The sequence below is a fragment of the Mesocricetus auratus genome, unplaced genomic scaffold (assembly GCF_017639785.1).
Source record: "Mesocricetus auratus isolate SY011 unplaced genomic scaffold, BCM_Maur_2.0 Super-Scaffold_6730, whole genome shotgun sequence".
Classification (NCBI taxonomy): Eukaryota; Metazoa; Chordata; class Mammalia; order Rodentia; family Cricetidae; genus Mesocricetus; species Mesocricetus auratus.
In genome coordinates this window covers 665,284-692,235 of record NW_024429184.1, presented here as the reverse complement: position 1 = coordinate 692,235, position 26,952 = coordinate 665,284, and the positions used below count along the sequence as shown (strand labels likewise).

Sequence of the window (26,952 nt, the reverse complement as noted above, 5' to 3'; positions counted from 1 at the left end):
ATAATTAATACGAGCCTTGGTATTTTTATTTGGGAGTTTCTGTCTCGCCAACACACCTTTTATCAAAGAACTTTCACTTTACAGCAGATGGGAGACCATTACAGAACACCACAACTAGTCAAATGCAGAGAACAATAGATCACCAGGGCCCAGCCAGCCTCAGTGGATACATTTACAATACAACCTCTGCACTCAAGGCTCAGGGAACATCGTGGGGGCACGGGGAAGAAAATATAAGAGCCAAAGGACAGGAAGTTTGCTGTGAGAAGGTATCTCCTAGAAATACTGGGAAGCCACATCCATGCTCCCTACATCAACAGGTGGCTGCCTAAGCAAGACCAGAACAAAGATGACACCAACAGATATGCTAAACTGAAAGAGGGAAATCTCACAGGTCCTACTCTTAGACAAAGAACCACAAGCAATTAACAACATCTGAGCTAGGGAGACTTATTCCTCCCCAGAGATGAGTACCCTAATTGGTTAGGCAACACCAAGTAGTCTGCCCTGAAATCATATACACAGACTCAGTAAATTTTGTTCATGTACACATATAAAAAAATAATTAAGCTGGGAGGTGGTGGCGGCCCAGCACTTGGGAGGCAGAGGCAGGTGGATCTTTAACTTCTGAGGCTAGCCTGGTCTAGAGAGCAAGTTCTAAGGTAGCCAGGGCTACACAGAGAAATCTTGTCGTGAGGGGGAGGGGATGGGGGGACAAAAACTAATAATAATAATAATAACAACAACATATGTATGACAATAATAAATAAAAAGTAACTGTAAATTTCAAAAGGTACGAGAGGGATTGGAGGAAGAAGGAAAAGGGGAAAGTTATGCAATTATATTTAAATTAAAAACACTTCCTTAAAACGACTTGCTTTGTAGACAAGTTTTAACATATTAAAGCAAATTTCTATTTAATCCCTTAAAATGAACCTATAAAAACACAAAAGAGGGGCTGGAGAGATGGCTCAGAGGTTAAGAGCACTGACTGCTCTTCCAGAGGTCCTGAGTTCAACTCCCGGCAACCACATGGTGGCTCACAACCACCTTGAATGAGATCTGGTGTCCTCCGCTGGCATGCAGGCAGAAGACTATATACATAATAAATAAATAAAATATTAAACAATCCAAGATCTTTAAAAAAAAACACACACACAAAAGACTCACCATGAACTGTCACAAAACTTTAAAAAAAAAACATAATTTATGTTGTTAGATAATATTCCACATTCACTTGAGTCAAACCTCATTTAAAGACACTTTCTGACCAAATTGTCTACATCTTAAAATGTCCTTAATATCACAACAGGAGTATCACCCTGGCTAAGGATATAAAGATCCCGGAAGGGTGCTTGACAAACACACAAGACACTGGAAGGCCAATTCTAAGCTTTTACTTTCTGTCAAATCAAGGGCTAAATTGAGTGACTTTTTTTGCACTCCTTTCACATTTGCAATTTTAGATGGTACAGAATTTTATCTATTTTTAATTGTGAAAACAGGTTTTTTTTGGGGGGGGTACTGCATGCTTCTCTTGATTCTTTCTGTGTAGTCCAGCTTCCTACTGCTAGGATTACAAGAATGTAACCCCATGCATGGCCCACTAAGTGTCATTTCTAATGCTGTAACTTCCAATGTTTCCAGATGAAACTGTTTTTAATTATTAAGCTTTTAAGAACAATTTATATACTAAATCTTAATAAAGTACATTAAAATGAAGAAAAATATATGGTGGTTCTTCTCTGAAGAATTAATTTTTAGTTATTATACCACATTTGTATAATTATTCTTAGATGCCTATAATACTTACAGCCTGATTAGGCAGATTGTCAGTCTTAAGTTCTCGGTGATTGGAATACTGGATATAAACTGGCTGACTTCGTAGATGAGGAGTAACAGGAGTGTAATAATTTACCATAGTAACAGCAGCTTCTTCAGAAGCCATTTCTAAAAAGGCCTGCAAAAAACACAAAAGGTGGTTAAGAATTATTGTATACTTGCCTAAATTCCTGCTTTCTCAACAAACATGACATTGTCCCCAAGAAGATGGAATAAATTTGGAAAACTGGGTACAATAAAAGTTTTTGAAGCCTGGGATCTTTGTGAGTCCAAGGCCAGCCTGATCTACAAACTGAGTTCCAGGACAGCTAGACTGTTATACAGAGAAACACTGTGAGGGAGTAGGGGTTGGGGGGATTTGGGAAATTGCCAGTTGCTTATTTTGTTGTTTCCCTCCTGTTTCTTCAAATGCCTAAAAACAAGGTAAAACTAAATGTTTGCAGCTGATGGTGGTGGCACACCTTTAATCCCAGCACTTGGAAGGCAGAGGCAGATGTTACTCTGTAAATTCCAAGCCAGCCTGATCTACAAAGTGACCAGAACAGCCAGAGCTAACCTGTCTCAAAAAAATGATTGGACGGCTAGAGGTAGGTTTTGCATCACTGTTACAAATAAATACTTTCAGGAGTTATGACTTAATGGGGGTTTTGTTGTTGATAAAATCTTGGGACTAAATTGCTAGAGTACACAAAAAAGATAATGAAATTTGATTCAATAAGAGCAAATAAAGAAGTTAAAAACAAAAGTCCAAGTGTGAGTGTGGTGGTGCACACTTTTAATGCCAGCACTGGAAGCAGAAGTGGGAGAATCTCTGGGTTCCAGGGCAGCCTGGTACAGAGCATAGTGAGACCTGTTTTAAAACAAACAAGTCGAAAAGCCTATTAGAGAGTGGGAAAAGGGGACAGTTAATGGAAAAGTATTATTCTGCTAAATTCTTAAATAGGATCTGGGCATAATAATTTGCCCTTCTTCATTTTTTATAAATTAGTCATCTACAAATGAAAGGGACAGTCTTTTTTCAGTCAGAGTTCCTATCATCTCAAACACTTCCAAAAAGAAGCCAACATATCTGATCTAATAATAGCAGGGAATGAGAGCTGTGATGGCCCGAGTAAAAACCTGATTTAAATCTCTACCTACCTACAATAACTTGGTCACAGACACCTCTGGGCCTCAGTTTCCTCTATTAAAATGTGCAGCTATCTAAGGAATCTATAGCTCTTACAACTCAAACATAAATGACTGCTAGATTACGAGTACTAGAAGGTGGTCTGTCTGGGACTCTGCAGAAATAGCTGTTAAATACTAGCATATGAATGCATCCACTCAAAATAGTAGCATACACATTCAGTTTTCTTTAGCAAAATTTTTAATTTAATGTGTTTTGAGTGTGTGTTTCCATTTTTACGTGCATAGGATGTTTTGTCTCACTTGTGTCTATGTTCCATATGTATACAATGCCCAGATACTAGAAAAGGAAGCTGGATCCCCAAGACTGAAGTTACAGATAGTTATGAGCTACTATGTGGGTGATGAGAACCAAACCTAGATCCTCTAGAAGAGCAGACAGTGCTCTTAACCACTGAACCACCTCTCCAGCCCCAACATTCAATTTTTCTCACTTTTCAATTATATTTCTTTCTAACCAACACTCATCCTGTACACTTTAAAGCAAAAGCTACATACAAATCCATAAAGTATTTCTTTTTATATACATCTATATCATGTATTTACATACTGTATGCAGATAAACATTATGTTTACATTTGTATATATATATATATGTACACACACACATGCACACATTGTGAACCAGCAAAGAATAGAACTGGGTAATATATTTAAAAACAAAACCTCTTGTGAATTTTTTAATATTCATGTACAATACTTTTAATTACTTAAAGGTTTCCCAATTTAAGATTTATAAGAATTTAAGACTTAAAATCCTAGCCCACAATGAGAAATCAAGCATTCATTGTGAGCAGACAGCATTAATTTAAGGTACCACAAGCTTGCCTACAGTCCATATCCACTTATTCATCTCTGCCTCTGTAAAGAAATCTTTTTATATTTCTGGTTGTAAGCCTAGCCTTTAACAGCTGAGCCATCTCTCCAGCCCAAAGAAATCTTTTTGAACATATACTTACTACCTTATCCAGGATCCTATTGCCATTAAGGCCTCAGCATAACTCATATTATTTTAACTAATACTCCTAGGGTTTAAAAATAAGTGTTGAGGGCCAGGCCGTGGTGGCGCATACCTTTAATTCCAGCACTCAGGAGGCAGAGGCAGGAAGATCTCTGTGAGTTCGAGGCCAGCCTGGACTACAGAGTGAGTACCAGGACAGGCTCCAAAGTCTCGAACCACCCCCACCCCCAAAGAAGTATTGACTGAGTCTTAAAAACACAAATGCACACATTTATAACACATGTATAAATAAAAGTATAATCACTTAAGACCTGTAAAGAAAATAAAATAACTTCAAACCCTCCAAATAAAGACTATTTTTAAAATTAGATGCAAAAGATCAGTTACTGAAATAGAAAATTACAGGAACTTCCTACATTAAGTCAATACTGATTTGAATCATTCAAGTGACACTTGGTACCTATAATCACTGTTCTAATACAAGATGGAAGGAATAGCATGGGAAAGCAGGGATTTAAGAAGCTCCTGACAGCCTATGTAGACTGCAGTAATTTCTGTGATGGGATTAAAATGGCAATAGAACTTTCTTACTTTTGTTGTTGTTTGGGGAGGGCATGGTCTCTCTACATAGACCTGGCTCTCCTTTCACTAACTATGTAGACCAGGCTATTCTTGAACACAGAAATTCCCTGCCTTGGCCTCCTGAGTGCTGGGATCAAAAAGCATGTCTCACCACACAAACTTTTACTGAATCAAGATTTGCTTCCTTTTTTAATGGCTGATGAAAAAGAATATAAACATACCAACCATACTGAGCACTCAGAACTACCTACAAGAGTATCTCAAATTTATTTAAAACTAGCCTGATCAAAATCAGCATAAACTTTTTCTTACATAATCATTTCTCTGGTTCATTTAAAATTCATCTATAATGGGTATAGGTAAAATAGTTTATTAAACACTAGAAATGGTAAGTAAACAAGACATAGTGGTGAATGCCTTTAATCCCAGAACTCAGGAGACAGGCAGGCAGACGGATCTCTGTGAGTTCAAGGCCAGCCTGGTTAAGAACACTGGCTGCAGCTGGGCAGGGTGGCAGACAACATTAATCCCAGCACTTGGTAGGCAGATGCAGGTGGATCTCCACGAATTTCTGGCCAGCCTGGTCTACAAAGTGAGTTCTAGAGCAACCAGAGCTACATAGTAGAGAGCCCTTGTCTCAAAATAAACTGAAGAACACTGGCTGATTTGATCCCAGGTCTGATTCCCAGTACCACTTGGCAGCTCAGAATTCTAACTCTACTTCCAGGTGATCCAACACCCTCTTCTGGCCTCCATGAATACTAGGTGAGCACATGGCGCACATATGTGCATACAGACAAAACACACATACACACAAAAAATTTAAGTAAATCTTAAAAATTAACTTTCCATATGGGATCCAAATAAGGCATTACTGATGTTTTTCCAAAATAGCAGTAAAGAGTTCCACTTTCATAATCTGAAAGTTATAATCCCAAATTACTATTCAGGGAGAAAGCTGATGAAATTATTCACCTCTTCCCAACATTCCACCTTTCCAAGTGTTTCCAGTGACATCACAATCTCTTGGTGAAGTGTATTACTAAAGAGGTCCATGATCAAAATAAAACACAACAGCTATGGTTAACTTACAGAATCAACAGTAAACACAAATACAAGCTGTGGGCTTGCATGGAGACCGCCCTTTATGACAACTGATTTTAGATATGAGCATGCAACCCATATAATTCTTAGTAGCAGATGATCATTTAAGTGATAGCCATGCACCAAGTCCAAAAAATGTCTTAAGCACAGACTGAATACTATAGAATATGACCTGATGTCACTAAATCTTAGTGATCTCATCTAAATTAAGTGGGGATTTTGTTTATTAAATGGATTCAATCAGACATTATACAGTTTCATGTCTGAAAAGCAGAAGAAACAGGTAACGTATTACAACATGTTACAAAATTTCAAAGGTCTAGATCTGGTGACATCTTCCATTACAATGCTGGTCATACAAGATTTTCAAAACAACCAAAAATATGCTAAGAGAATTTATTCTAGTAGGGTATGAGTTGGAACAAGGGGCACTCAGTTCTATTAGCATGACAGTTAAAATACATTTTGTCCGGTACCAGAAAATGAAGCTTCCTTATTCACCTTAAGAAAAACTCAAGTTTCAGGAACATTGAAAATGCAAGTTTTCTGTTGTTGTTTTGTTTTTCGATGGAGGGGTAGAGAGGAAACAAAGACAGAGACAAGGAAGAAATACACTAATGAGAAAAAATATGTGCAAACTATACATCTATTGGGATCATTATTCTGAATAGATAAGGAATTCCAAAAATTCAACTACAAAAGTAATAAACAATTCTATTTTATTTACTTATTTATTTTGGTTTTTGGGGGACAGGGCTTCTCTGTGTAGTTTTGGAGCCTATCCTGGCACTCACTCTGTAGACCAGACAGACTGGCCTCTAACTCTCAGAGATCAGCCTGCCTCTGCCTCCCAAGTGCTGGGATTAAAGGTGTGCGCCACCACCACACGACAACAATTCTACTTAAAAAGCTAGGTCTTAGAGTTGGGCCTGTTTGTACACAACTATAAAGTGAGGGCTCCATAGTTTAGGAGTCAGAGCACAGGTTTTGCATATGGTGTAATCTCAGAAGGTAGGAGGTAGAGGCAAGAGGTTCTCAAGATGAAAAGTTAAGAGGATAGTTTGACTCTGTTCTTGGTGGATAGAGAACAGATAAAAGAGCTAAACAGATTTTTTTCCCCAAAAGAAAACAAATGGTCAACAGCTATTTGAAAAAAAAATTCAATTCCAGTAATCAGGGAAATAAAAACCAAACTTAAAATTAGCTGTTTAATAATAGAATGGCTATTATCAAAAAGGCATGAAGGTATACACCATTAATACCAGGAATCAAGAGGTACAAGTTCAAGGCCAGCATGAACTAATTAAACAGTAAGACCTCAACCTCAAAAATTAATTTTTAAAAACTAAAGACAAGTGTGTTGAGAATATGAAAAAGAGCCTTGTTTGTACTGTTAGTGGAAACATAAATTGATGTAGCTATTATGCACACAGTAAAGATATTTCTTTTTACAAAAAAATAGAGCTAACATATAATCTAGCAACCCATTACTGTGTGTTTATTCAAAAGCAACAAAATGAGAGGGTCATAGAAGCATCTGCACTCCCATATTTATTCCATTACTACTCACAGCACACAAAACACAGAAATAACTAAGTTGTCTATCAATCAGTGAATGGATAAAGAAAAAAATGTGTTACCTATATACAATGAAATGATTCAGTCATGGGGAGGGGGGGGTCAGACCTGCCATTTTTGAGAAAATGGATGGAACTAGAGATTGTTGTAGTCAGTAAAGTATGCCAAAAGCAGAAAGATAAGAATTGTATTATCTCACTAATTCATAGAATCTTTTAAAATGTTGACCTCATGTAAGTTAAGAATAAAGTAGTAGTTACCAGAGGCTGAGACAAAAGATTTGGGGGAAAAGCTATCAGTGGGTCTAAGGAGTAAAAGCTTGATCCTGCTTTCTCCCAGTCACTTAATTTACGATAATGATAATGACCCAGTGTTATCGTGAGCCTTTAGTCCCAGCACTTATGAGACAGAGGCAGGCAGATCTCTGAGTTCACCTTGTCAACACAGTGACTTCCAGGACAGCCAAAGCTACACAGAGAAACCCTGTTTTGAAAAACCAAGAAAGGAAAAAAAAAAGGAAAAAAAAAAAAGGAAAGAAAAATGCTAACATACTGTATAATTAAAAGGGCTAGAACAGAATTTTAGATGTTTTCATCATAAAGAAATAATACCGGCAGATTGTAACTCATAGGTAAAATATTTGGCTAGCCAAAGCAAAACCCTAGGGTCAATCCCTAACACTGCCCTCTCAACCTAACCCTACCACAAAGGAGGGGTGAGGAAGGTTTCAGATGTTTTGAATCTGATTTAAGCATTATGATATACTCATGAATTAAAACATCAAGTAGTATCCCATCCCATTCATACATACACTTTTTTTCTTTTTCTTGTTTTTCCCCCCTTTGGTTTTTTGAGACATGGTTTCTCTGTATTGTTTTGGAGGCTGTCCTGGAACTAGCTTTGTAGACTAGACTGGCCTTGAACTCACAGAGATCCGCCTGCCTCGGCCGCCTGAGTGCTGGGATTGAAGGTATGCGCCACCATCACCTGGCTTCTTTTTTTTTTTTTTTTTTTTTTTTTGGAGACAAGGTTTCTCTGTAAAGCAGTTCTGGCTGTCCTGGAACTCAGTCTGTTGACCAGGCTAGCCTTGAACTCAAGAGATCTGCCTGTCAGTGCCTCCCAACTGCTGTGATTAATAAAAGCATGTACCACCACTGCCCAGCTTCACATATACAAATTGTGTATTTGCATGTATCCTTAAAATTTGTCCTGAAAGGTGAGGAAGAAAACAAAAACAAACAAGCAAGCAAGCAAACAGTTTGGTGGGTAGGAATGATGAGTTGATATGAGTTGGGAGAGAGGGGGTGAGTATGAACAAAACATGTATGAAACTCACAAAAAAAACAAAAAGGTAATAAAATCTTAAGAAATAATTTATGAAAACTCATTTGTACAATGAAACTTCTCTATGTCTCTCAAATTATTAAAGAAGCTACATGATGATTCTCCCATCCAGGTACTAACCAGACCCAATCCTGCTTAACTTCTGAGATCAGATGAGATCAGGCGCAATCAGGGTGGTATGGCTGTAGACCATGGTAATTCTATAACTAATATTCAATATAGTAATGAATACATACACAGCATACATAGTATTCAATAATTTTATGGAATGAGGGGAATGACATTGTTTAATTTAGCCTAAAGCAACAGGTTACAACAGACCAGAGCAAAGGAGAGTCACAGCAATCAGCTAAAAACAAAAAGGACTCAGCTCACAAAAGAAAAGTAGCCTACTGTAATGTAAACCAATTCATTTTAAAAAAAAAAACAGATTTATTCTGTGTGAGTGTTTGCCTGCCCATGGAGCTCAGGAGAGTGTGTCAGATCCCCTGGTGCTGGAAAGTAAACCTAGAAAATCTCCATAAGCAGCAAGTGCTCTTAACTACTGAGCAACATCTCTAGCCTTAAAAAAAAATTGTTTCCACTTTTAAAACACTGTTTGGTCAGTCTCCCTAAACATTCATTTTGAAGTAGGTAGCACCCAACTCTTTTGTTGTTACTGTTGTTTGTTCTGGTTTTGAGACAGTCTTTCAACATAGCACTGTCTATCCTGGAAGTCACTCTGTAGACCAGGCTGACGTCTAACTCACAGAGATCCACCTGCCTCTGCCTCTAGTACTGGAATTAAAGGTGTGTGCCACTATGCCCAGCTGCTCTCAGTTCTTGAATCTCATGCAAAAGCCAATTAGATCTTTAGCTTATAGTGATAACTACATAATATGGAAAACTTAACTGTTCATTACTTGGGCAAAGCAAAATTAATAACTTTGCTATCTACTAATTACAGCATATTTTTAAGAATCATTTTATCAGAGAAAACATTAAGTAAAATATAAAACAGGGGTTAAGAAAAATGACCTCAAGTCAGTAGATAAGAAATACTCATGTTTCTTGTGTTTATTTGTGTCTATGGTCGTACAAGAGGGAAAAGTCTACTTAAGAACTAATTTGTGCTGGGTGGTGGTGGCGCACGTCTTTAATCCCAGCACTCGGGAGGCAGAGGCAGGAGATCTCTCTGAGTTCAAGGCCGGGCTGGTCCGACAGCCTCCAAAACAATACAGAGAAACCCTGTCTCGTAAAAAAAGAACTAATTTGTGGTCATGAATAATTAAGAAAAGCTGAACAACAGGGCAGCACACAGTCCTGAGCCCCAGATACATAGATGGCTAAACTTGAGAAAGGTCACTGTGATTATGCAATTGAAACCAACCAGAGCAATAAAAACCCTGTCTCAAATCAACTACTTAATTCTTAAGTTCAAGAAACTAAAAATTATCTGAAATACCAACACCCAGAAGATAATCACTCAGCGTCAATCTTTAAATATTACATACCTGGCTTTTTCCTTTCAACATCAAAAGATTAGTTACTTTGCCAAATGGTAGGCCTAATGATATGACCTCTGCTTCGGTGACATCACATGGAATTTTGCGAAGATGGAGAACACGGGAAGGCGAACAGGGAGGTCTATCTCCTTTAAATTTCTTGTTGTCATTCCCATTAGCTAAAAAACATAAGATTTTTTTTTAATTACTGAAACTAATTTGGGTTGACATACTGTATTAACTAAATTGTCACACAACCTTCTAGTGTATCAGTTTTGAAATTCATGGAGCTACAGGGTTGATGAGAATGATATAAGTGGAAAATAAAACCAACCACCTTTTGATGAGCCACTTTTGGTTTGTCACTGTGGCCATTAATTTCTTTTTTAATTGTCTGATTTTTATTTTTAAGGAAAAGTATTAGGATAAATGAATTATATTGGTTCATAAAGTGTCATGTATAGCACCTTCATGAAGTAAGCACCGAACAAAAGTATACCTTTCTCATATGTTTAAATACACAACACTTTAACTACAAATATCTACAGTATTCAATACAGTGACAATGTGTATAGGTTTGCAGGCTGGGGCATAGGCTAAACCACATATACCATATGTGAGTAAGTAAATAAACTATATTGTCTCAGTCTGTGTAAAGCATACTCTAGGATGTTTACTTACTAATGACAAAAATGGCAGAATGCATGCCAATCATAACTATATGACTATACCTCTGTACTCAATGTTCAGAATATTCAGAATGTCTCATATGTAAATTTATTTTTATGGTTATGAGTATTTTTCTGCATATATGTATGTACAATCTACATACCAGGTGCCCAAGGAACCAGAAATAGGTACTGGAGTCCCTGGAACTGACATTATGGACAGTTTTAAGCTGCCATGTGGGAGCTGAAAACTCAACCTGAGTCTTCAGCAACAACACCAAGTGCTCTCAACAACTCAGCAATATCTCCAGCCCCACTATTATAATTTTAAACACCCCACTAATAATTTGTTCTACTGCTAAGTAAAAAATTAAGAAAATAAATTGCTGGAAAGATTATAATACAAATTTTGTGTCTGATACAACTAAGGAGATCTGAATGAAGTACATGTAAAATTTTAGTTTATTTCTTAGGCACTATAGGTTTTATCACTCTATCTTTAGTAGCTAAATTGTGTTCTTATGATAACCCTACTCAGTAGAAATAACAAACCCAAGTTGAAATCCACATTTTCCAATACTTAAATACTTAAAACTACAGATGTGCTACCTATCTACAGTATAGCATGTCCCCCACAATGCTATTCTATCCTGAAATTTCAGAGTGGCTGTTGCAAAAATAAACTCATATCCTAGCACATAGCCAGATTTTATTTAATCCTACTAACTAGGATTGACCTGCCTATAATGCTCACTCAAGTGCATGCAGGTGAAATTCAAAAATATTTTTCTTCCAAAAATAGAATGAGATAGGCTGAAAAGAATTATTTAAAAAGCAAATGTTTTGTTATAATGCTTTTAAATATTAAATATGATATAATACAATCTTGCCAAACCCCTAATATCCTTTTCCTAAACACTAATGAAAATATACTGCCTATAATCCTAAATAAATATCATGAGAGCCATATAAATATAATATTTTATGCCATGTCTGTGGCATACAATCTGACCTAAAAATATATGAATAAATTGAACACCGGCACAGGCAACTCTTACTCCTAAATTTTCCATGAATCAGGAAGTGTCCTGTGCAGAACCAACAAATAGGCACTCACATATTTGCTGGTGAATTAATGTATTACATCAGGAAACATGGCCTTGTCTCTGAAAAATCACTTATTTCTTTTATCTCCACTCTATATATCAACGGCACTTCTGACTTTGTCCCTTTAGACTTCCTATCCTATGGATCACCACCAATGTCCTTAGAATTTAGTATGACAACCTAACTAAAAATCTGTCATGTTAATACCTAGCTCTAAGAACCCTGACAGACCTCCAAAAAACTAGAATATCCTTTGGTTCCTTATTTTAAAGTTTTCCACTATAACTGACTTAATTTAGTTCCATAAATAGCCCAATCAAGATCTAACTCTAAAGGCAATTTTAACCGCAAAAATCTCAAAAGTATTTTGGGGGGGGGACTTACATATACAAATAATAAATGGTAGTTCTGCAATATTGTTACTAGAATAAAACCCCAAATATCTACCATTCAGACAGAAGCTGAGCAATGACATACTTTTGTCGCCTAGAGGGCTCAACACTAATGACCACCCTGGCATTAAGTATTTGAGGAAATTCCTCCAAAGCATGGAGCTACCATAACCTTATCCTAAAAATTCTAAACATAATAAAGGAACATTAAAAAGGTTGTTTCTGGAGCTGAAGAGATGGTTCAGAGGTGAAGAACACTTGTAGATCTTGTAGAACACCTTGGTTTGATTCCCTATGCTTGCTTACAAGCATTCATAACTCCAGTTCCAAGGAATCCAATGCCCTCTTCTAAGCAGCAGGGGCATCAGATACACACATGATGCACAGACATACATGTAAGCAAAACACTCATACATATGAAAGAAAATAAATCAAAAACACAGTTTAAAAGGGGAGGTTGTTTCTTTGAGCGATCCTATGTTTGAAAAACTATATGCTAGATGCAATAACTCCCACTGCATTGCACTATCAATAGACCTTACACAGCAAACTTTTACCAAGAAACAAGCATTTTTAGGTAAGCAATTGTTCTATATGATAAAAATACCTAGTCAACATTCAAGAAAAGGGAAGGCAAAAAAAGGAGAAGGGAAAGGGCAGTTTGGGCAGCTTGTTCAATCAGATGTCCTGTTCTGGACATACTACTTGTTACTATACCTCCTTTTTTAATATAAAAATATGATAACAGGGAAATTATAAAACCAAGTCATCTTAACTTTTGGTATCTTTTAAATGCCTGGCACAATGTCTAGAACAAAGCAACCAAATGCATATCTGGTTATTCTTTAAAAACAAAACAAAACTTTTCAACCTAGAAATTACTAGGTTACATTGTTTCTACTGTTGGGTATCAAATGATTCAAAGTTTTTTTTTTTCCTTGATGTTTTTAGTAGTTCAGGACACTACTACACACCAATTGGAAATGTTATCTATGAAACCTAAAAGTCTATTACTTCAGGAAAATGACTATATTTAAAAGACTTGAAAAAAAACCTGAGGTTGCAGAAATGTTCATAATCAACCACACGTTAAAAGGCAACGTAGGGCCCCTGCAAGATGGCTCGGTGGGTACCTGTTGACAAACTGGATGGATCCAAGCATAACTCTCAGAAAACACGAGGTGGAAGGTGCGACAGACTTCAAAGTTGTTCTCTGAATGCACTGTGGCACACACTCCCACACGTATACAATAAATAAACAGAATATGGTACTGGCAAGCAACATGAAAATAGTAATAGAGTTGTTTTTACCAAAGAAACACTAAAAATTATCAAATATCATATTCTGAAAGGTGTGTGGAAGAAGTGTCTGTACTTTGCTTACTTATCTGTTTATTTGGCAGTGGTAGACATTAAACCCAGGACCTTGCAAATGCTACGCAAATACTCAACTGTAATGTTATATTCCCCACCCCTTGGATTTTTGAAGACAGGGTTTCTTAATGAAGCCCAAAGAGGCTTAAAACTCACCATCTTTCCAGCCTCACCTCTCAAGTTTGGGAATTATAGGTGAGAGCTACCCTGCCAGCTTTTGTTTGGCTTTTAATTTCATTGTTTATGTATATGCCACATGTGTGTTCAGGTGCCTGTGAAGACCAGAACAGAAGGGAATAGCATTGGAACCTCTATAACTGTAGTTACTGGCCAATCTGGAGTTTCCTGAAATGTGTTCCCGAGGGGGAAGGGGAGAGAGACAGAGACAGAGAGAGAGAACTGAATTCAGTTCCTCTGAAAGAGCAGCAAACATTATTAACTGCCAAGTCATCTATCCAGCCACGATGCTGGGGTGTTGTTGTTGTTATTACTGTATTCCCAGTGGGCTCAGTGGTGGTGGTGGTTGTTATTATTACTGCTGCTTTATCCCAGGTAGATTCAGTGGCACACCCCTGTAAGCAAGTACTGTAGATGCTGAGGTAGGAGGACGAAGAGTTCAAGGACTGCTTGGGCTACTCAGAGAAATACTGTCTCAAAGAATGAACCAATCTTGTACTTCCACCACAAAACTAGAGAAATGTCAAGCAATACAGATTCTGATCATCTCTGACAGGCTTGTCTATTTGTATTACAACCACAAAACTTGCGACAGAATACTGTCATCGTCATGTTTCCTTTGCACTTAGTACTTTTCTTTCATGTTTGTGTGTTCCAATGTATGAATGGAGGCAACACAATGGGTGTCATCCTCAAGAATGCTGTCCACTGGAATGCTGTCCAGAATCTCACTGATTTAAAGCTCCTCAGTTAGGCTAGAACAGCTGGTCAGCAAACTTCAGGAGTTCCCTAGTCTCACCGTATCAAATCTGGTATTACAAACATGCTCTCAGTCTTTTTGTATGGGATTAAAATGTTTATGAGACAACCACTTTATGACTAGCCTACTTTCTCCAACTGCTAGAGTTTCTTGCATGAATGACAAATTTTCAAGTAACTTTTTTTTTTTTAATATTGTCCTATGCACATAAACTTTAGTTTTCTCAAGGTAGGAAGAAGTCAGGGTCTCACTTCATTGATCTGTTTGGTCTGGAACACACCTGTTATTTATTCCAAGGTTGCCTTCAACTCATGACCTTCCTCCCTCAGCCTCTTGAGTTATGATACCTATGTGTGTATGTACTGCCATGCCTAACTTTATTTAGATTGTTATTTTTCCTCTACCTCTGACCAAAGGTCAATCCTGTCCTCAGATTGGATATCCAGACTGCATCTGTCTCCACCAAACCTCAGACTGCCTTCTGACTAGATTTTATATTCCTCTCTAGTGCTAGGATCTCAAGTGCTGGGATCAGAGGTGTGAGCTCTGTTTTTAAAAGGATTCATTCTCATGTAGTCCAGGGTGGTCCTGAACTCAAGAGATCCATCTGCCTCTGTCTACCCAGTACCTCAGTGTGGCCACCACTGCCTGTCCTCTATGACTAACTAGTGGCTTAGCTCTGCACTCTAATCTTCAGGCAAGCTTTCTTAGATCATAAACAAAACATCACCACACTATGTCATTAGTCTGAGACTTTGTAATGAAGGTAATTTCAAGTATATAAATACAAAGATTATTTCGCTAATATTCACTGGTACCTCCCTCTAAGTAAGTTGGACAGTAGTGGTAATTACAACTGTTACTTGCTTTGTTTTAAACTGTAATACAAATGGCTTTTTAAACCTTTTTTAATTAAGCAAGGTTGGGATTTAATAAAGATATTTCAATATATGGTTGCTAGGTTGCTCTGAACAAAGTAAGACATACCCTAGAGCAAAGTAAACCTGTGTGGTTTCTCAAAGAGTCACACAGAAAATAAGCTACAACCAAGTTCATCTACTATTTGATCTTTTGATATATTCATTATCATACTTTGTTAGTTTCTTTTCATTTCTTATTTGTTACCAATGACTATAATTATGCTTTCATTTTTTTTCATTTGTTTGTTTTATCACTACAGGGTTTCTCTGTTTAGTCCTGGATGTCCTGGAACACACAGAGTTGACCAGGCTGGCCTTGAACTCAGAGATCTACCTCCTGAGTGCTGGGATTAAAGGCAGACATCACCACTCCTGGCCTAATTATGTTATGAATTTGTGATAATTTTTTCTCCATTTATTTGCTGTAGTGACATACTTTATAATTTCCTGTTTTTGACCTGTTCTCGTATACATGGATCAAACCAGGTTGATCACGGGAGTGTTATTTCATATGCTAACTCAAAATAGAGATGAGAATGCTCTAATTCAAACCCCAAACTTGGGAATATTTTTAGATCTTCTGAAGTATGGGTAGGTGACAGGAGATTTGACTTCTTGCTTAGGAACCAGATTTTCTAATATGATCTTCTCAAAACTTATGACTCTTTCTTAAATTGTAAAATAGTCACTATTCTATGGAGACACCATAACCAAGGTAACTCTTTTTGTTTGTTTGTTTGTTTTTTGTTTTTCGAGACAGGGTTTCTCTGTATTGTTTTAGAGACTGTCCTGGAACTCACAGAGATCCGCCTGCCTCTGCCTTCCGAGTGCTGGGATTAAAGGCGTGTGCCACCAACGCCAACTACCACGGTAACTCTTATAAAATAAAGCATTTAATTGAGGGCCTGCTTATAGTGCCAAAAGGTTTAGTTCATTATCATCATGGCTGGAAGCAAGGCAGCACACATGATGCTGAAGAAGTAGCTAAGATCTACATCCCAATCCACTGGCCGAGAGAGAGACTGACACTGAGCCTTGCTTGGGCTTCCAAACCCCCACCCCTACCCCCAACCCTCCCAGAGATATATTTCCTCCAACAAAGCCACATCTCCTAATCCTTGTCAAGTAGCACCACTCCCTGATGACCAAGCATTCAAATATATGAGTCTATAGAGGCATTCTTACTCAAACCACCACAATCACCATCACTCCCTTCCCTCGTGAAGGGAAAAATTAAAGCTAAATTTAGTTGTCAATCTTTTTCCACTGGCCTTCCAATTTCCGGGGGTGGGGAGAGGATTGGATTTTTATTCCTATGTGCAAGTCTAGTAATAATTTGAGAATTCTGTCTTGAAAGCAAAGGAAAACAGACCTCAGAAGGATCACTAATACTCTTAATCACATACACATTCAACCATGTATATACTGTGCTCATCTTGTGTACATTTGTTAGAACTCATAACTGTATCAAAGTATTTCTCTATAGCTTTCGCTTTGCACTGTACTCATCTAATGGGTTTTAGTATTACTATTATCATAGCTCCATATATAGACCATATAATCAGCAGCCAAATCAAGAACAATGGGCTGGAAAGACAGCTCAGAGGTTAAGACATTCCCAAAGGACTTGAATTCATTTTCCAGCACACACACCAGGTGGCTGATGACCACCCACAACCCTAGTTCTACTGGTATCCTGAGACACCCACACACAATGGCATTCACTCACACACAGGAAACACATAAGTGTTATACATACATGAGTCTTTCCTCCTAACATTTACATTTATCTTCCAAACATATCATTAGCTTGATTTCTCACAACATATATTATTTTTGTGTTTTAAATCATTACATAAATGAGCCAATAATGTAACATATACTGGCTTTCATTTATCATTAGATGTTATTAGTGACTTGGACTTTAGATTTTGTCTTTTGCTAAAATGTAACTCTTATCTGTAAAAAAAATCTCAATGGAAGACAGAACTCCTCCAAGCAGGAAAAAAAATGGTATACAAAGAAGCCCTGCAGAGCCCATAAAATTCTTGTACTTTTTAGCCAAAATCACCTCTAACCAAAAGGATGTCTTTGAAAGTAGCTATTTAAGCTGAGTAACAAAGGGCTGAACTAAAAATCAAGAATAAAAAGAAATAGTATCACAGTTTCTGCCATTAGTTTATACAATTATATTTAAAGGGACAGTATGGTTTTTGTTTTTTTGTTTTTTTGTTTTTTTTTTGGTTTTACGAGACAGGGTTTCTCTGTATTGTTTTGGAGGCTGTCGGTCCAGCCCGGCCTCGAACTCACAGAGATCCGCCTGCCTCTGCCTCCCGAGTGCTGGGATTAAAGGTGTGCGCCACCACCGCCTGGTGACAGTATGGTTTATTAAGTGTGAATTTTTTCAGAATTATCAGAAGACCAAAAAAAAAAAAAAAAAAAAAAAAAGACTTGAACAGCATGGAACCATGTTCAAGTTCTCAAACAGAAAACACTGCCCTGTGTGTACATACTAGAGAGTTCTTACCTCTACCAATGCTCAGACCGAAAGGGTAATCCTGTCCTCAGACTACATTTCCTGACTGCATCTGTCTCCACCAAACCTGAGACTGCATTGAGCTCCTGTCTCCTCCCAACTCACATTCCTCTCTAGTGCTGGGATCAAAGATGTGGGATCCCAGGTACTGAGATCACCTTTGTGTGAGCTCCATTTCTCTTTTAGACTGGATCAGTTTTGTGTAGCTCAGGATGGACTTGAATTAACAGAGATCTGTCTGTCTGTCTCCTGAGTGCTGGGATTAATTAAAGGTGTGCACCACCATTGCCTGGTCTCTATGGCTAACTAGTGTGGCTTCTTGAATTAAAAGTGTGTGCCACCACTGCCTGGTCTATGGCTAACTAATGTGGCTAGCTTTGCACTCTGATCTTCAGGCAAACTTTATTTGTTAGATCATAAACAGAATACCACCACACCAGCATATTATAGTAACATAAATGTAAGTTGAATAAAAATCTCTTTTAAATCTGTTTTTACAGGTAAAGCTCATAGGAAGAGATACTGTTTTAGAACTAAGCTTCATAACTTAAAGCTCTTACAAAATATGTATATACAAGAAAGATTACTGTTTAACCACATTTCATTTATTGAATGTGTGTGTCACAGCAGACGAGGGGAATTCAAGAGGACAATAGGACTCAGTTCTCTCCCTCCATCATGTAAGATCTGGGGATCAAACTCAGAGGTCACCAGGGCTTAGCAGGAAGTGCCTTTACTTCCCTGAGTACCTCAACAGCCCATAGGAGATGAGATTTGAAAAGAACATTAACAACATTTAAAGAGAATAACCATAGGTCCCAAGTTGCCTGGGGAAGTCACAACTTGGCACCAATGCTCCTATATCCTTATGAAACATTAAAACAAAATCTTCATTTTAAATATATCTGTCTATATTATTAGCTGTACCAAAATAAGCCAGAATGGAGTCTGGTAGATGTAATTCCTTAGCCTTGAGTTTCTGCTACTCATTTAGACAGAGCAGTTAAATCTGAAAGTTAATCAATGACAGACTGACATCTTTACAAATTCAGGGGCAGCATACAAAGCTGTTGATTTAAAAGCAGCAGATACAATAGGGTATGAGTAAGTAGGAATAGTTAGCTTTTCCTAGCAGCTTTCAATCTTGCTGCCTATTACCTATACTCTCTCCCTCACACATACGCCCTTTCATGGGCAATGTACACATGAAATATAACCTTATTCTGTTTAATATTATAATCAAGTCACAATTTTCCTTCATTAATTTCATGTATATGGCATAAAGAGACAGCAACTCCTAATTAACAGACAACAGTTTAGTTTTGTCATCATTTGATAACTAACATTAGAGGAGTAATTCTACCTAATATATTTAAATTTGTTTTTAAAAGTTCAACATTAGCCGGGCGTTGGTGGCGCATGCCTTTAATTCCTTTTGAGGCAGCCTGGTCTACAGAGTGAGTTGCATCCAAGACAGCCAAAGATACATAAAGAAATCCTGTCTTAAAGGGGGAAAAAAAGGTAAAAATTGTTATTATTATTTTGAGGTAGGACAGAATTTTGTAGTGAAGGCTGGCCTGGGAACTTGCTGTCACTGAATTCAAAATCAACCTGCCTCAGCTTCCTGAGTCCTAGATGAGATAATTTAGGTAATACTACAATGAAAACATTAGTGCCACACACTCATGGTAAGAACACTGTTCTTACTGAAAACCACAGAGACAAAAGCCAAAAACAAATCCTAGTATTTCCATACTTTAACAATCAAAACCCAACTGCTTGGAGCTTTCTCTAGTAACCTGTGCTGCCTTACACAAACATTCCAAGGTAAACTCCCAATAATCCACAGCACCTAACCCCCAAAGATCAGTCTCCAGAGAGACAACTAATACTGTAAAGCTTAATATTTAACAAGGGCAGAAAGTTAGTCTGTCCCTTCAGAAATGGCATTTGCTGCCAGGCGTTGGTAGTCATGCAAATGGTCCATGAAGTTAGACTAAATAACCTGGCCCTCAACTGATGTAAAAGGTTTCCCTCTCCTCAGTGACACAAACTTTTCAGAATCTTATCTGCTTCAGCTACAACACAGTTGTACTTCAGCATTCTTCTGTCTTTTTGGTTAATTAATAGTCATGCATCATCTGCCTATCACTGCTGTCCACAGAATTTTATGAGACAGCAATGTACTTGCAAGAGGTTTGGTGCAAACCTAATTCCTGCTTTCAAACAAGGAATATTCTACCAACAGGAATTAGTCTCCCCAGACTTCTTAAAGTATTTTAAAGTTGATATTCAGAATAGCTACAAAATTTTTTCTGATTCTACTGAAGAGAAAAAAGAAACTCAGCAAGTCAATGTAATTGGCTCTTACTTTGGTGCACAGTATGGCTTTATTAAAATGCTTGTGTCTTTGAAAAATTACTTAAATATCTTAAGAAAGCATCAAAGTCTACTTCAATGATGTTTTGTAATAATCTGCTGATGGTGTGTGTGTGTGTGTGTGTGTGTGTGTGTGTGTGTGTGTGTGTGTGTGTGTGTGTGAGAATGCCACATGTATGTGGAAGCTGATGGGAAGCCAAAGGAGAGTGTTAGATTCCCTGAAGATTGAGTTACAGGGAGCTGTAAGTCACACTCACATTGTCCCAAGTGGGTAATGGTGGTGAATGCCTCTAACACCAGAAGCATTCTGGATGCAGAGGAAGAAAGATCACAAGTTCGGACAAACTTGGGTTTGGGCTATTACAAAGAATTAAGTTATCGTTTTTTTAGAGGTTTCTTGGTGCTAGAGATGTAACTTCATCCTAATATATGAAAGGTCTTGGGTCCAACTCCTAGCATGAAGAAAAAATAAGTTTATTCTACATTATTGCCAAATGGAAATCTTAAGGAAAAATCAAGGTACTGTTAATCTCTCCCTCCCTCTCACACACACACACACACACACACACACACACACACACACACACACACACACACACACACTCTCTCTCCCTCCAGGACATAATGCTCTGAAAATTGGGGACACTCTAGAAGGAACATTAAGAGATGCATAAATCAAACAAGGCTGGATGAGTAGGGCCTGCACAGCATTTGCAAGGACTTGATTAGATCCCAAACAACATCCCCTCTCAGCAAAAAACAGATACAGAGAAATGAAGAGTATAAACTCCAAAACAGAATACCCAAAGGAGCCCTAAGGGGTCTTCATTCTGCACCCCTCACGCTGCAATATTGGGATTACAGGCATTGGCAGTGACCAGCGTTTACACGGGTACTAGCAACCTAAGTAGGACCCAGGCTTACACAGCAAATTGGAGAAGGAAAAATGGGTGAATCAGAAAATTATTCTAGCCTGGCATTGGTGGCACACGCTAATCTCAGCACTTGGGAGGCAGAGGCAGGCGGATCTCTGTGAGTTCGAGGCCAGCCTGGTCTACAGAGCGAGTTCCAGGACAGCCTCCAAAACAATACAGGAAACCCTGTCTCGAAAAAAAAAACAAAAAAAGAAAAAAGAAAAAAATTATTCTAATTATTCAAAACAGCATTTTCTTAAGAAGTAAGAAATGGCAGAATATATAAGAGAAGCTAAAACCAAGCAAAACAGGTGTGGTGCTCCTAGACAAGTTTCACTGGAATGAATCCCTGAAGACTACAACTCTCTTCCAGTAATTGGATCACCCCTGGGAAGGATAACAAAAATTTCAGTAATGGTGCTCAAGCCTGTCTGTACCTCAAATGCATCACCTAAGAGCTCTAAAAACAAAAGCAAAATATTCCACACACAGAAATTCAAGCCCAGTCCTTTGCAGATTTTCAGTGCTTCCAAGTTCTTCTGAGTATGTTGGTTAATCCTGATTGTCAACTTTAAGACACTTAGGATCATCTGGGAGATAAACCCTTGGGTGTTATCTAGGAAGGCTTTCTAATGAGGCTTTATTCAAGTGGGAAGACCCACCTGAATGTGGGCAGTATCCCGTGAATGAATAAAAAGGAAAAGGGTAGTAAGTGCTAGCATTTTTCTTTCACTGAATGACACGCATGTGCTTAGGCACCTCACCCGTGCAATGCATCCTTACAGCAGTCAGGTTGATTTGGGGGGTGCCTCCCTCTATCACTCTTCCCCTTATTTTTTGACACAGGGCTTCTCACTAAACATAGAGCTCCCTGTTTTGGCTAGACTGGCTGACCAGCAAGCCCTGAGGATTCTCTGTTCTCCACCCCACACACAGCAACACTGGAATTACAGCAACTAGCCTTCACGTGGGTGGGTACTAGCAATCCAATCAGGCCCTCATGCTTGCACAGCGAGCACTTACACACTGTCCCCCCAACCTCTTCTCCAGTGATTCTAATGTGAACTCAACTTAAAAAACTGGCTTTAATCTCAACTCCTGTATCATTCTGTTCTCATGTTCATATTTACAAATCCTCTGCTTATAAAATCTTTCCAATAAATTTTTTGGTAGATTAAAACACAGTGGACCTGGGGCTGGAGAGATGGCTCAGAGGTTAAGAGCACTGACTGTTCTTCCAGAGGTCTTGAGTTCAATTCCCAGCAACCACATGGTGGCTCACAACCATCTAAATGAGATCTGGTGCCCTCTTCTGGCATGCAGACATACATGGAGGCGGGATGTTGTATTCATAATAAATAAAAAATAAATCTTTAAAAAAAAACAGTGGACCTATTCATAAATTTCTTCAATAAATACTATCTTTTCTCCTTAACTGATGCTTTTCACTTCTCACTGAGTAAAAAAAAAACCACACAGATTTTTACTATAAACAGTGGCACATAAAAACAATGAATAAATTTTAAAGAAAACTCACACTAAGAAAACACAGGGTGGAGGTGGGGGGGTTGCAAAACTTACCATACACACCTGAAGAAGGAGTTGAATTGTTCATGGTAGAAGGTCCGTTAATGACACCAGGAGAAAGAAGCTCATCAGATCCCCGCTGAAAAGCAAAATTGGTACTCAATAATGCAAGTTTTAAAATAGTGGTTTATATTTACTACTAAATTTACTAAGAGTTAGTATTATTTTATTTAAATATAAAGATATTTTAAAAGACGGTTGGAACCAGGCAGTGGTGGCGCACACCTTTAATCCCAGCACTCAGGAGGCAGAGGCAGGCGGGTCTCTGTGAGTTCGAGGCCAGCCTGGTCTACAAAGCGAGTTCCAGGACAGCCTCCAAAACAATACAGAGAAACCCTGTCTTGAAGAGAAAAAAAAAAAAAAAAAAAAGCCAAAGCCAACCTATTTCAAATGGATCAAATCAGCCTGGTGACTTTTTTGTTTTTTGATAGAGGGGCTTTCTGTGTAGTCCTAGCTGTCTTGGAACTCATTCTGTAGACCAGGCTGGCTTTGAACTCACTGAGCTCTGTCTACCTCTGTCTTCCGAGTGCTAGGATTAAAGGCATGTGCTGCCAACACCCAGCCTTGGCAAATTTTTAAGAATAAATTATTTTGGTTCATTGGGTTGTCGACAAAACTTAGTCTTCAAATAACCATAAGTTTTAGAATAATACTACCACAAATATTTTCATTTTTAATTTACATGTATGTATAAATGTATTTTGTTAAACTAGAGGATGGCCCAAAGAAGGCCTGAAGAAGTTGGATTCCTGAAAAGTTATAGGTGGTTGTGAACTGCCCAGTGTGGGTGCTGGAAACCAAACTGGTTTTCTGTAAAAGCAGCTCTTAGTTAGACACTAAGCTAGCTCTCTAGCCCTTACAATAAACATTTTGGCTTCTGCTGAAAGACTAACTCCACAGTGTCTGTATTACTACAAATACAATTAAACAATTCTTGTTTTCAGCACCGAGAAATTACTACCCTCAGCTCTTTTACTTAAGTTTATCAAAGACACCTCCAAGAAATACAATGGAATTACATAACCAAGCAGGATGAAAACAATTTCAAATCTCAAATCCCAACTCACCCAGAGGACCACTTAAAGAACAGGCTTTCCTAATTTCTGAAATAAAGGTACTATGATAATGACAATAATAATCATTAGTGTCTGATGAACAAACTTTGTACTTTGTTGCCTACCTGCAAATAAAGATTTTGAGTTTTAAATATAGTGGAAATCTAATGTATCCAAAATGTTTTTTGTTGTTGTTGTTGTTTTTGTATTTTCTTTGAGTATCCTTGGCTGTTCTCAAACTCACTCTGTAGATCAAGCTGGCCTCAAGCTCATAAAGAGGCACCCGCCCAGCTCCAACATGGTTTTAAAACAAAGAATTTGGTAAAACATATTTTGCTAATAGATATATCTTCTACATACATGTGTCTTTAGTATGTTTCTTGTCAAAATAGAGCTGGTTTGGTAAAAAAAAAAAAAAGTTCCTACAAACCTGCCTTTGCTAAAAACCACTGACTCTTCACTTGGGTCTACAAGGTAACTAAAAGCAAGATGAAACTCTGGTAATTCTCCCTTCATTTTGTAACTGTACTCCTTTTTTTTTTTCCTTTTTGCAGATAGACATGTTAATCACTACCTAGGAGTAGGTAATGCCTAACCTCTTATTTCACACTTCAAGGCAGAAGACACAAAGAGTACCCAAGGCATCTTAGAATGTCCTATTCCAGTCTCCAGTCAGTATCCTAAACCTGCAGTCACCATGGATTCCAGAAACAACAGTACCTCACAAAACAGTCCACGAATCACAGTACTGACCACGAAGCAAGGCAGCACTCTGGAGCATGGCTAATTATCTGAGAAGCAGTCTGTTCCTTACCGTTAGTAAGAATGCCTTCTGACCACCTTGCAGAACCAGAAGAGACAATAAACAAACCAACCACACCTTGATCAGCAGTGCTTAGAGCTTTATAAACCTCTTCCACCCACCATCATGCTTCCTCTATCTAAATCTATAATAATACCACAAAGATGGGGACCCCTCTTTTGTTCCTTTTCCTAATGCATGTTGATTAAATTTCCTTTCTCTGCTCTCACAATTACTCACTTCTTTTGCTCACATAATTGGGATAGGTGGCTGAGTCCAGCGTGTTGATACTGCTCTAAAATTCTCGTTATATTGCAAGCAATCCTTTCACAAAATATTCTAAAAATGATTATGTTTAAATGTCAGAAAATACTTTTATGTGGACTGCAGAGTAAAATAATAAAGAGAAAAGTGATGAAAACTACTGAAGATAAAAGAATAACTTTGTGATTTTGGAGTAGGACACTATTTCTTACACAGGAAACAAAAAATAGAGTATATGCCCATAACCTCATCCCGTAAGAGGCTGTTGCAGGAGGACAAGTTCCAGGGCGCCCCAACGTACACAGTGATACAGACTTTAAAATTAAGATCTGTATTTACAGTAAAAGAAAATATGACAACGGCAAATACATATATGTATGTGAATAATCAACAAAGGATTTATACCCATAACCTTCAAAGAATAAAACACCATAAACAAAAAAACACAAGAAAAAAAAAAAAAACGATGGCTCAGAGATTAAGAGCACTAACTATTCTTCCAGACGTCTTGAGTTCAACTCCCAGGAACGACATGGTAACTCACAACCATCTATAACGAGATTTGGTGCCCTCTTCTGACACGCAGGTAGACTACTGTATGCATAATAAATAAATCTTTAAAAAAGAAAGGAACAAGCCAGGCGTTGGTGGTGCACGCCTTTAATCCCAGCACTAGGGAGGTAGAGGCAAGAGGATCTCTGTGAGTTCGAGACCAGCCTGGTCTACAAGAGTTAGTTCCAGGACAGCCTCCAAAGCCACAAAGAAACCCTGTCTCAAAAAACCAAAAAAAAGAAAGAAAGAAAGGAACAAGAAATGACAAGAGAGGGTCGGGCGTTGGTGGTGCACGCCTTTAATTCCAGCACTCGGGAGGCAGAGGCAGGAGGATCTCTGTGAATTTGAGGCCAGCCTGGTCTATAGAGCTAGTTCCAGGACAGCCTCCAAAACAATACAGAGAAACCCTGTCTCGAAGAAAAGAAAGGAAGGAAGGAAGGAAGGAAGGAAGGAAGGAAGGAAGGAAGGAAGGAAGGAAGGAAGGAAGAGAAAAAGAAAGAAATGACAAGGGAGCAGCAGCATCTCACCAACCAAGTGATAATAGGCTGTGACCACTGGAGAGCACCTGTACTTTGCCCTTTCCTGTGAAAGGATTACCAATCCTCCGTTCCTGGCTGGCCCTATGACTTTGGGTGCCTGGAAAAGGAAAACAACTTCCTGCCTTGCTGACATTTGGCCTCTGGAGTACAGACATGACATATATTTTTAACCCATGCATAGGCCAATCTTTCTTGCTAAGTTTTTCGTTTGTTTTCTTTGCTTCATTCTGTAACACAGAGGGAAGTCTTTACTCTAGCATCCCAATTTCCAGCACAGAAGTAAAACCATCCACAGTGGAAATGAACAAGAAGTATTTTTCTAACATCATATGCAATCAACAAATGAAAATAAGTTTAATCTTTATTCAGGAACATGTAAATTAAGACCATGTGAAGACAAGTGACAAAATGGAGCTTTGGTAAGGCAAGGCAACAAAACTCTTAGAATTAAATGGAACTTTAACTGGGTGTGATTTAATGAAAATATATACTGGTACAATTTTTAACACTATTCAACCTACAAAAGTTAAACATGAGTATCTAAAGGTTCCTGTACCCCTATGTACACACCCAAGAGATGCTTACTTATGTACACTTAGACAAAAGATTATTCCCAGAGCATTATTCATACTAGAGCAGCTGGAAACAACCAAGTGTCATCAATTACAGAGTAAATCTTTATCAATGCATGCAATGGTTATACACGAGCAATAAGGAACTACTCTCCCACAGAACAGGGTAATATTCAAAATTAGGAGGTCAATAACAAAGAATACACTCTTATGTTGGGTTTATTATTACTACTTTGTGTCATGTATATGTTAAGGGAGTCAGTTTTCAAAA

The 26,952-nt window shown here is 38.1% G+C and overlaps 1 protein-coding gene across 5 annotated transcripts in view; it reads right to left on the bottom strand.

Annotated features, from left to right (window-relative positions):
• Ptbp3 (polypyrimidine tract binding protein 3) overlaps positions 1–26,952 on the bottom strand; it is a 92,060-nt gene that overhangs the window by 38,414 nt on the left and 26,694 nt on the right. For 2 of the 5 annotated variants that reach the window (XM_005085058.4, XM_040737749.1), the window contains 3 exons: positions 22,892–22,976; positions 10,093–10,262; positions 1,814–1,960 (listed from right to left, as the gene is read on the bottom strand). In XM_005085058.4, coding sequence (XP_005085115.3) covers positions 1,814–1,960; positions 10,093–10,262; positions 22,892–22,925 — 351 coding nt within the window. In that variant the 5' untranslated portion in view covers positions 22,926–22,976. Of the gene's footprint in view, positions 1–1,813; positions 1,961–10,092; positions 10,263–22,891; positions 22,977–26,952 lie in introns of those variants that run through there. The other 3 variants (XM_040737751.1, XM_040737756.1, XM_040737759.1) reach the window with 2 other exon arrangements.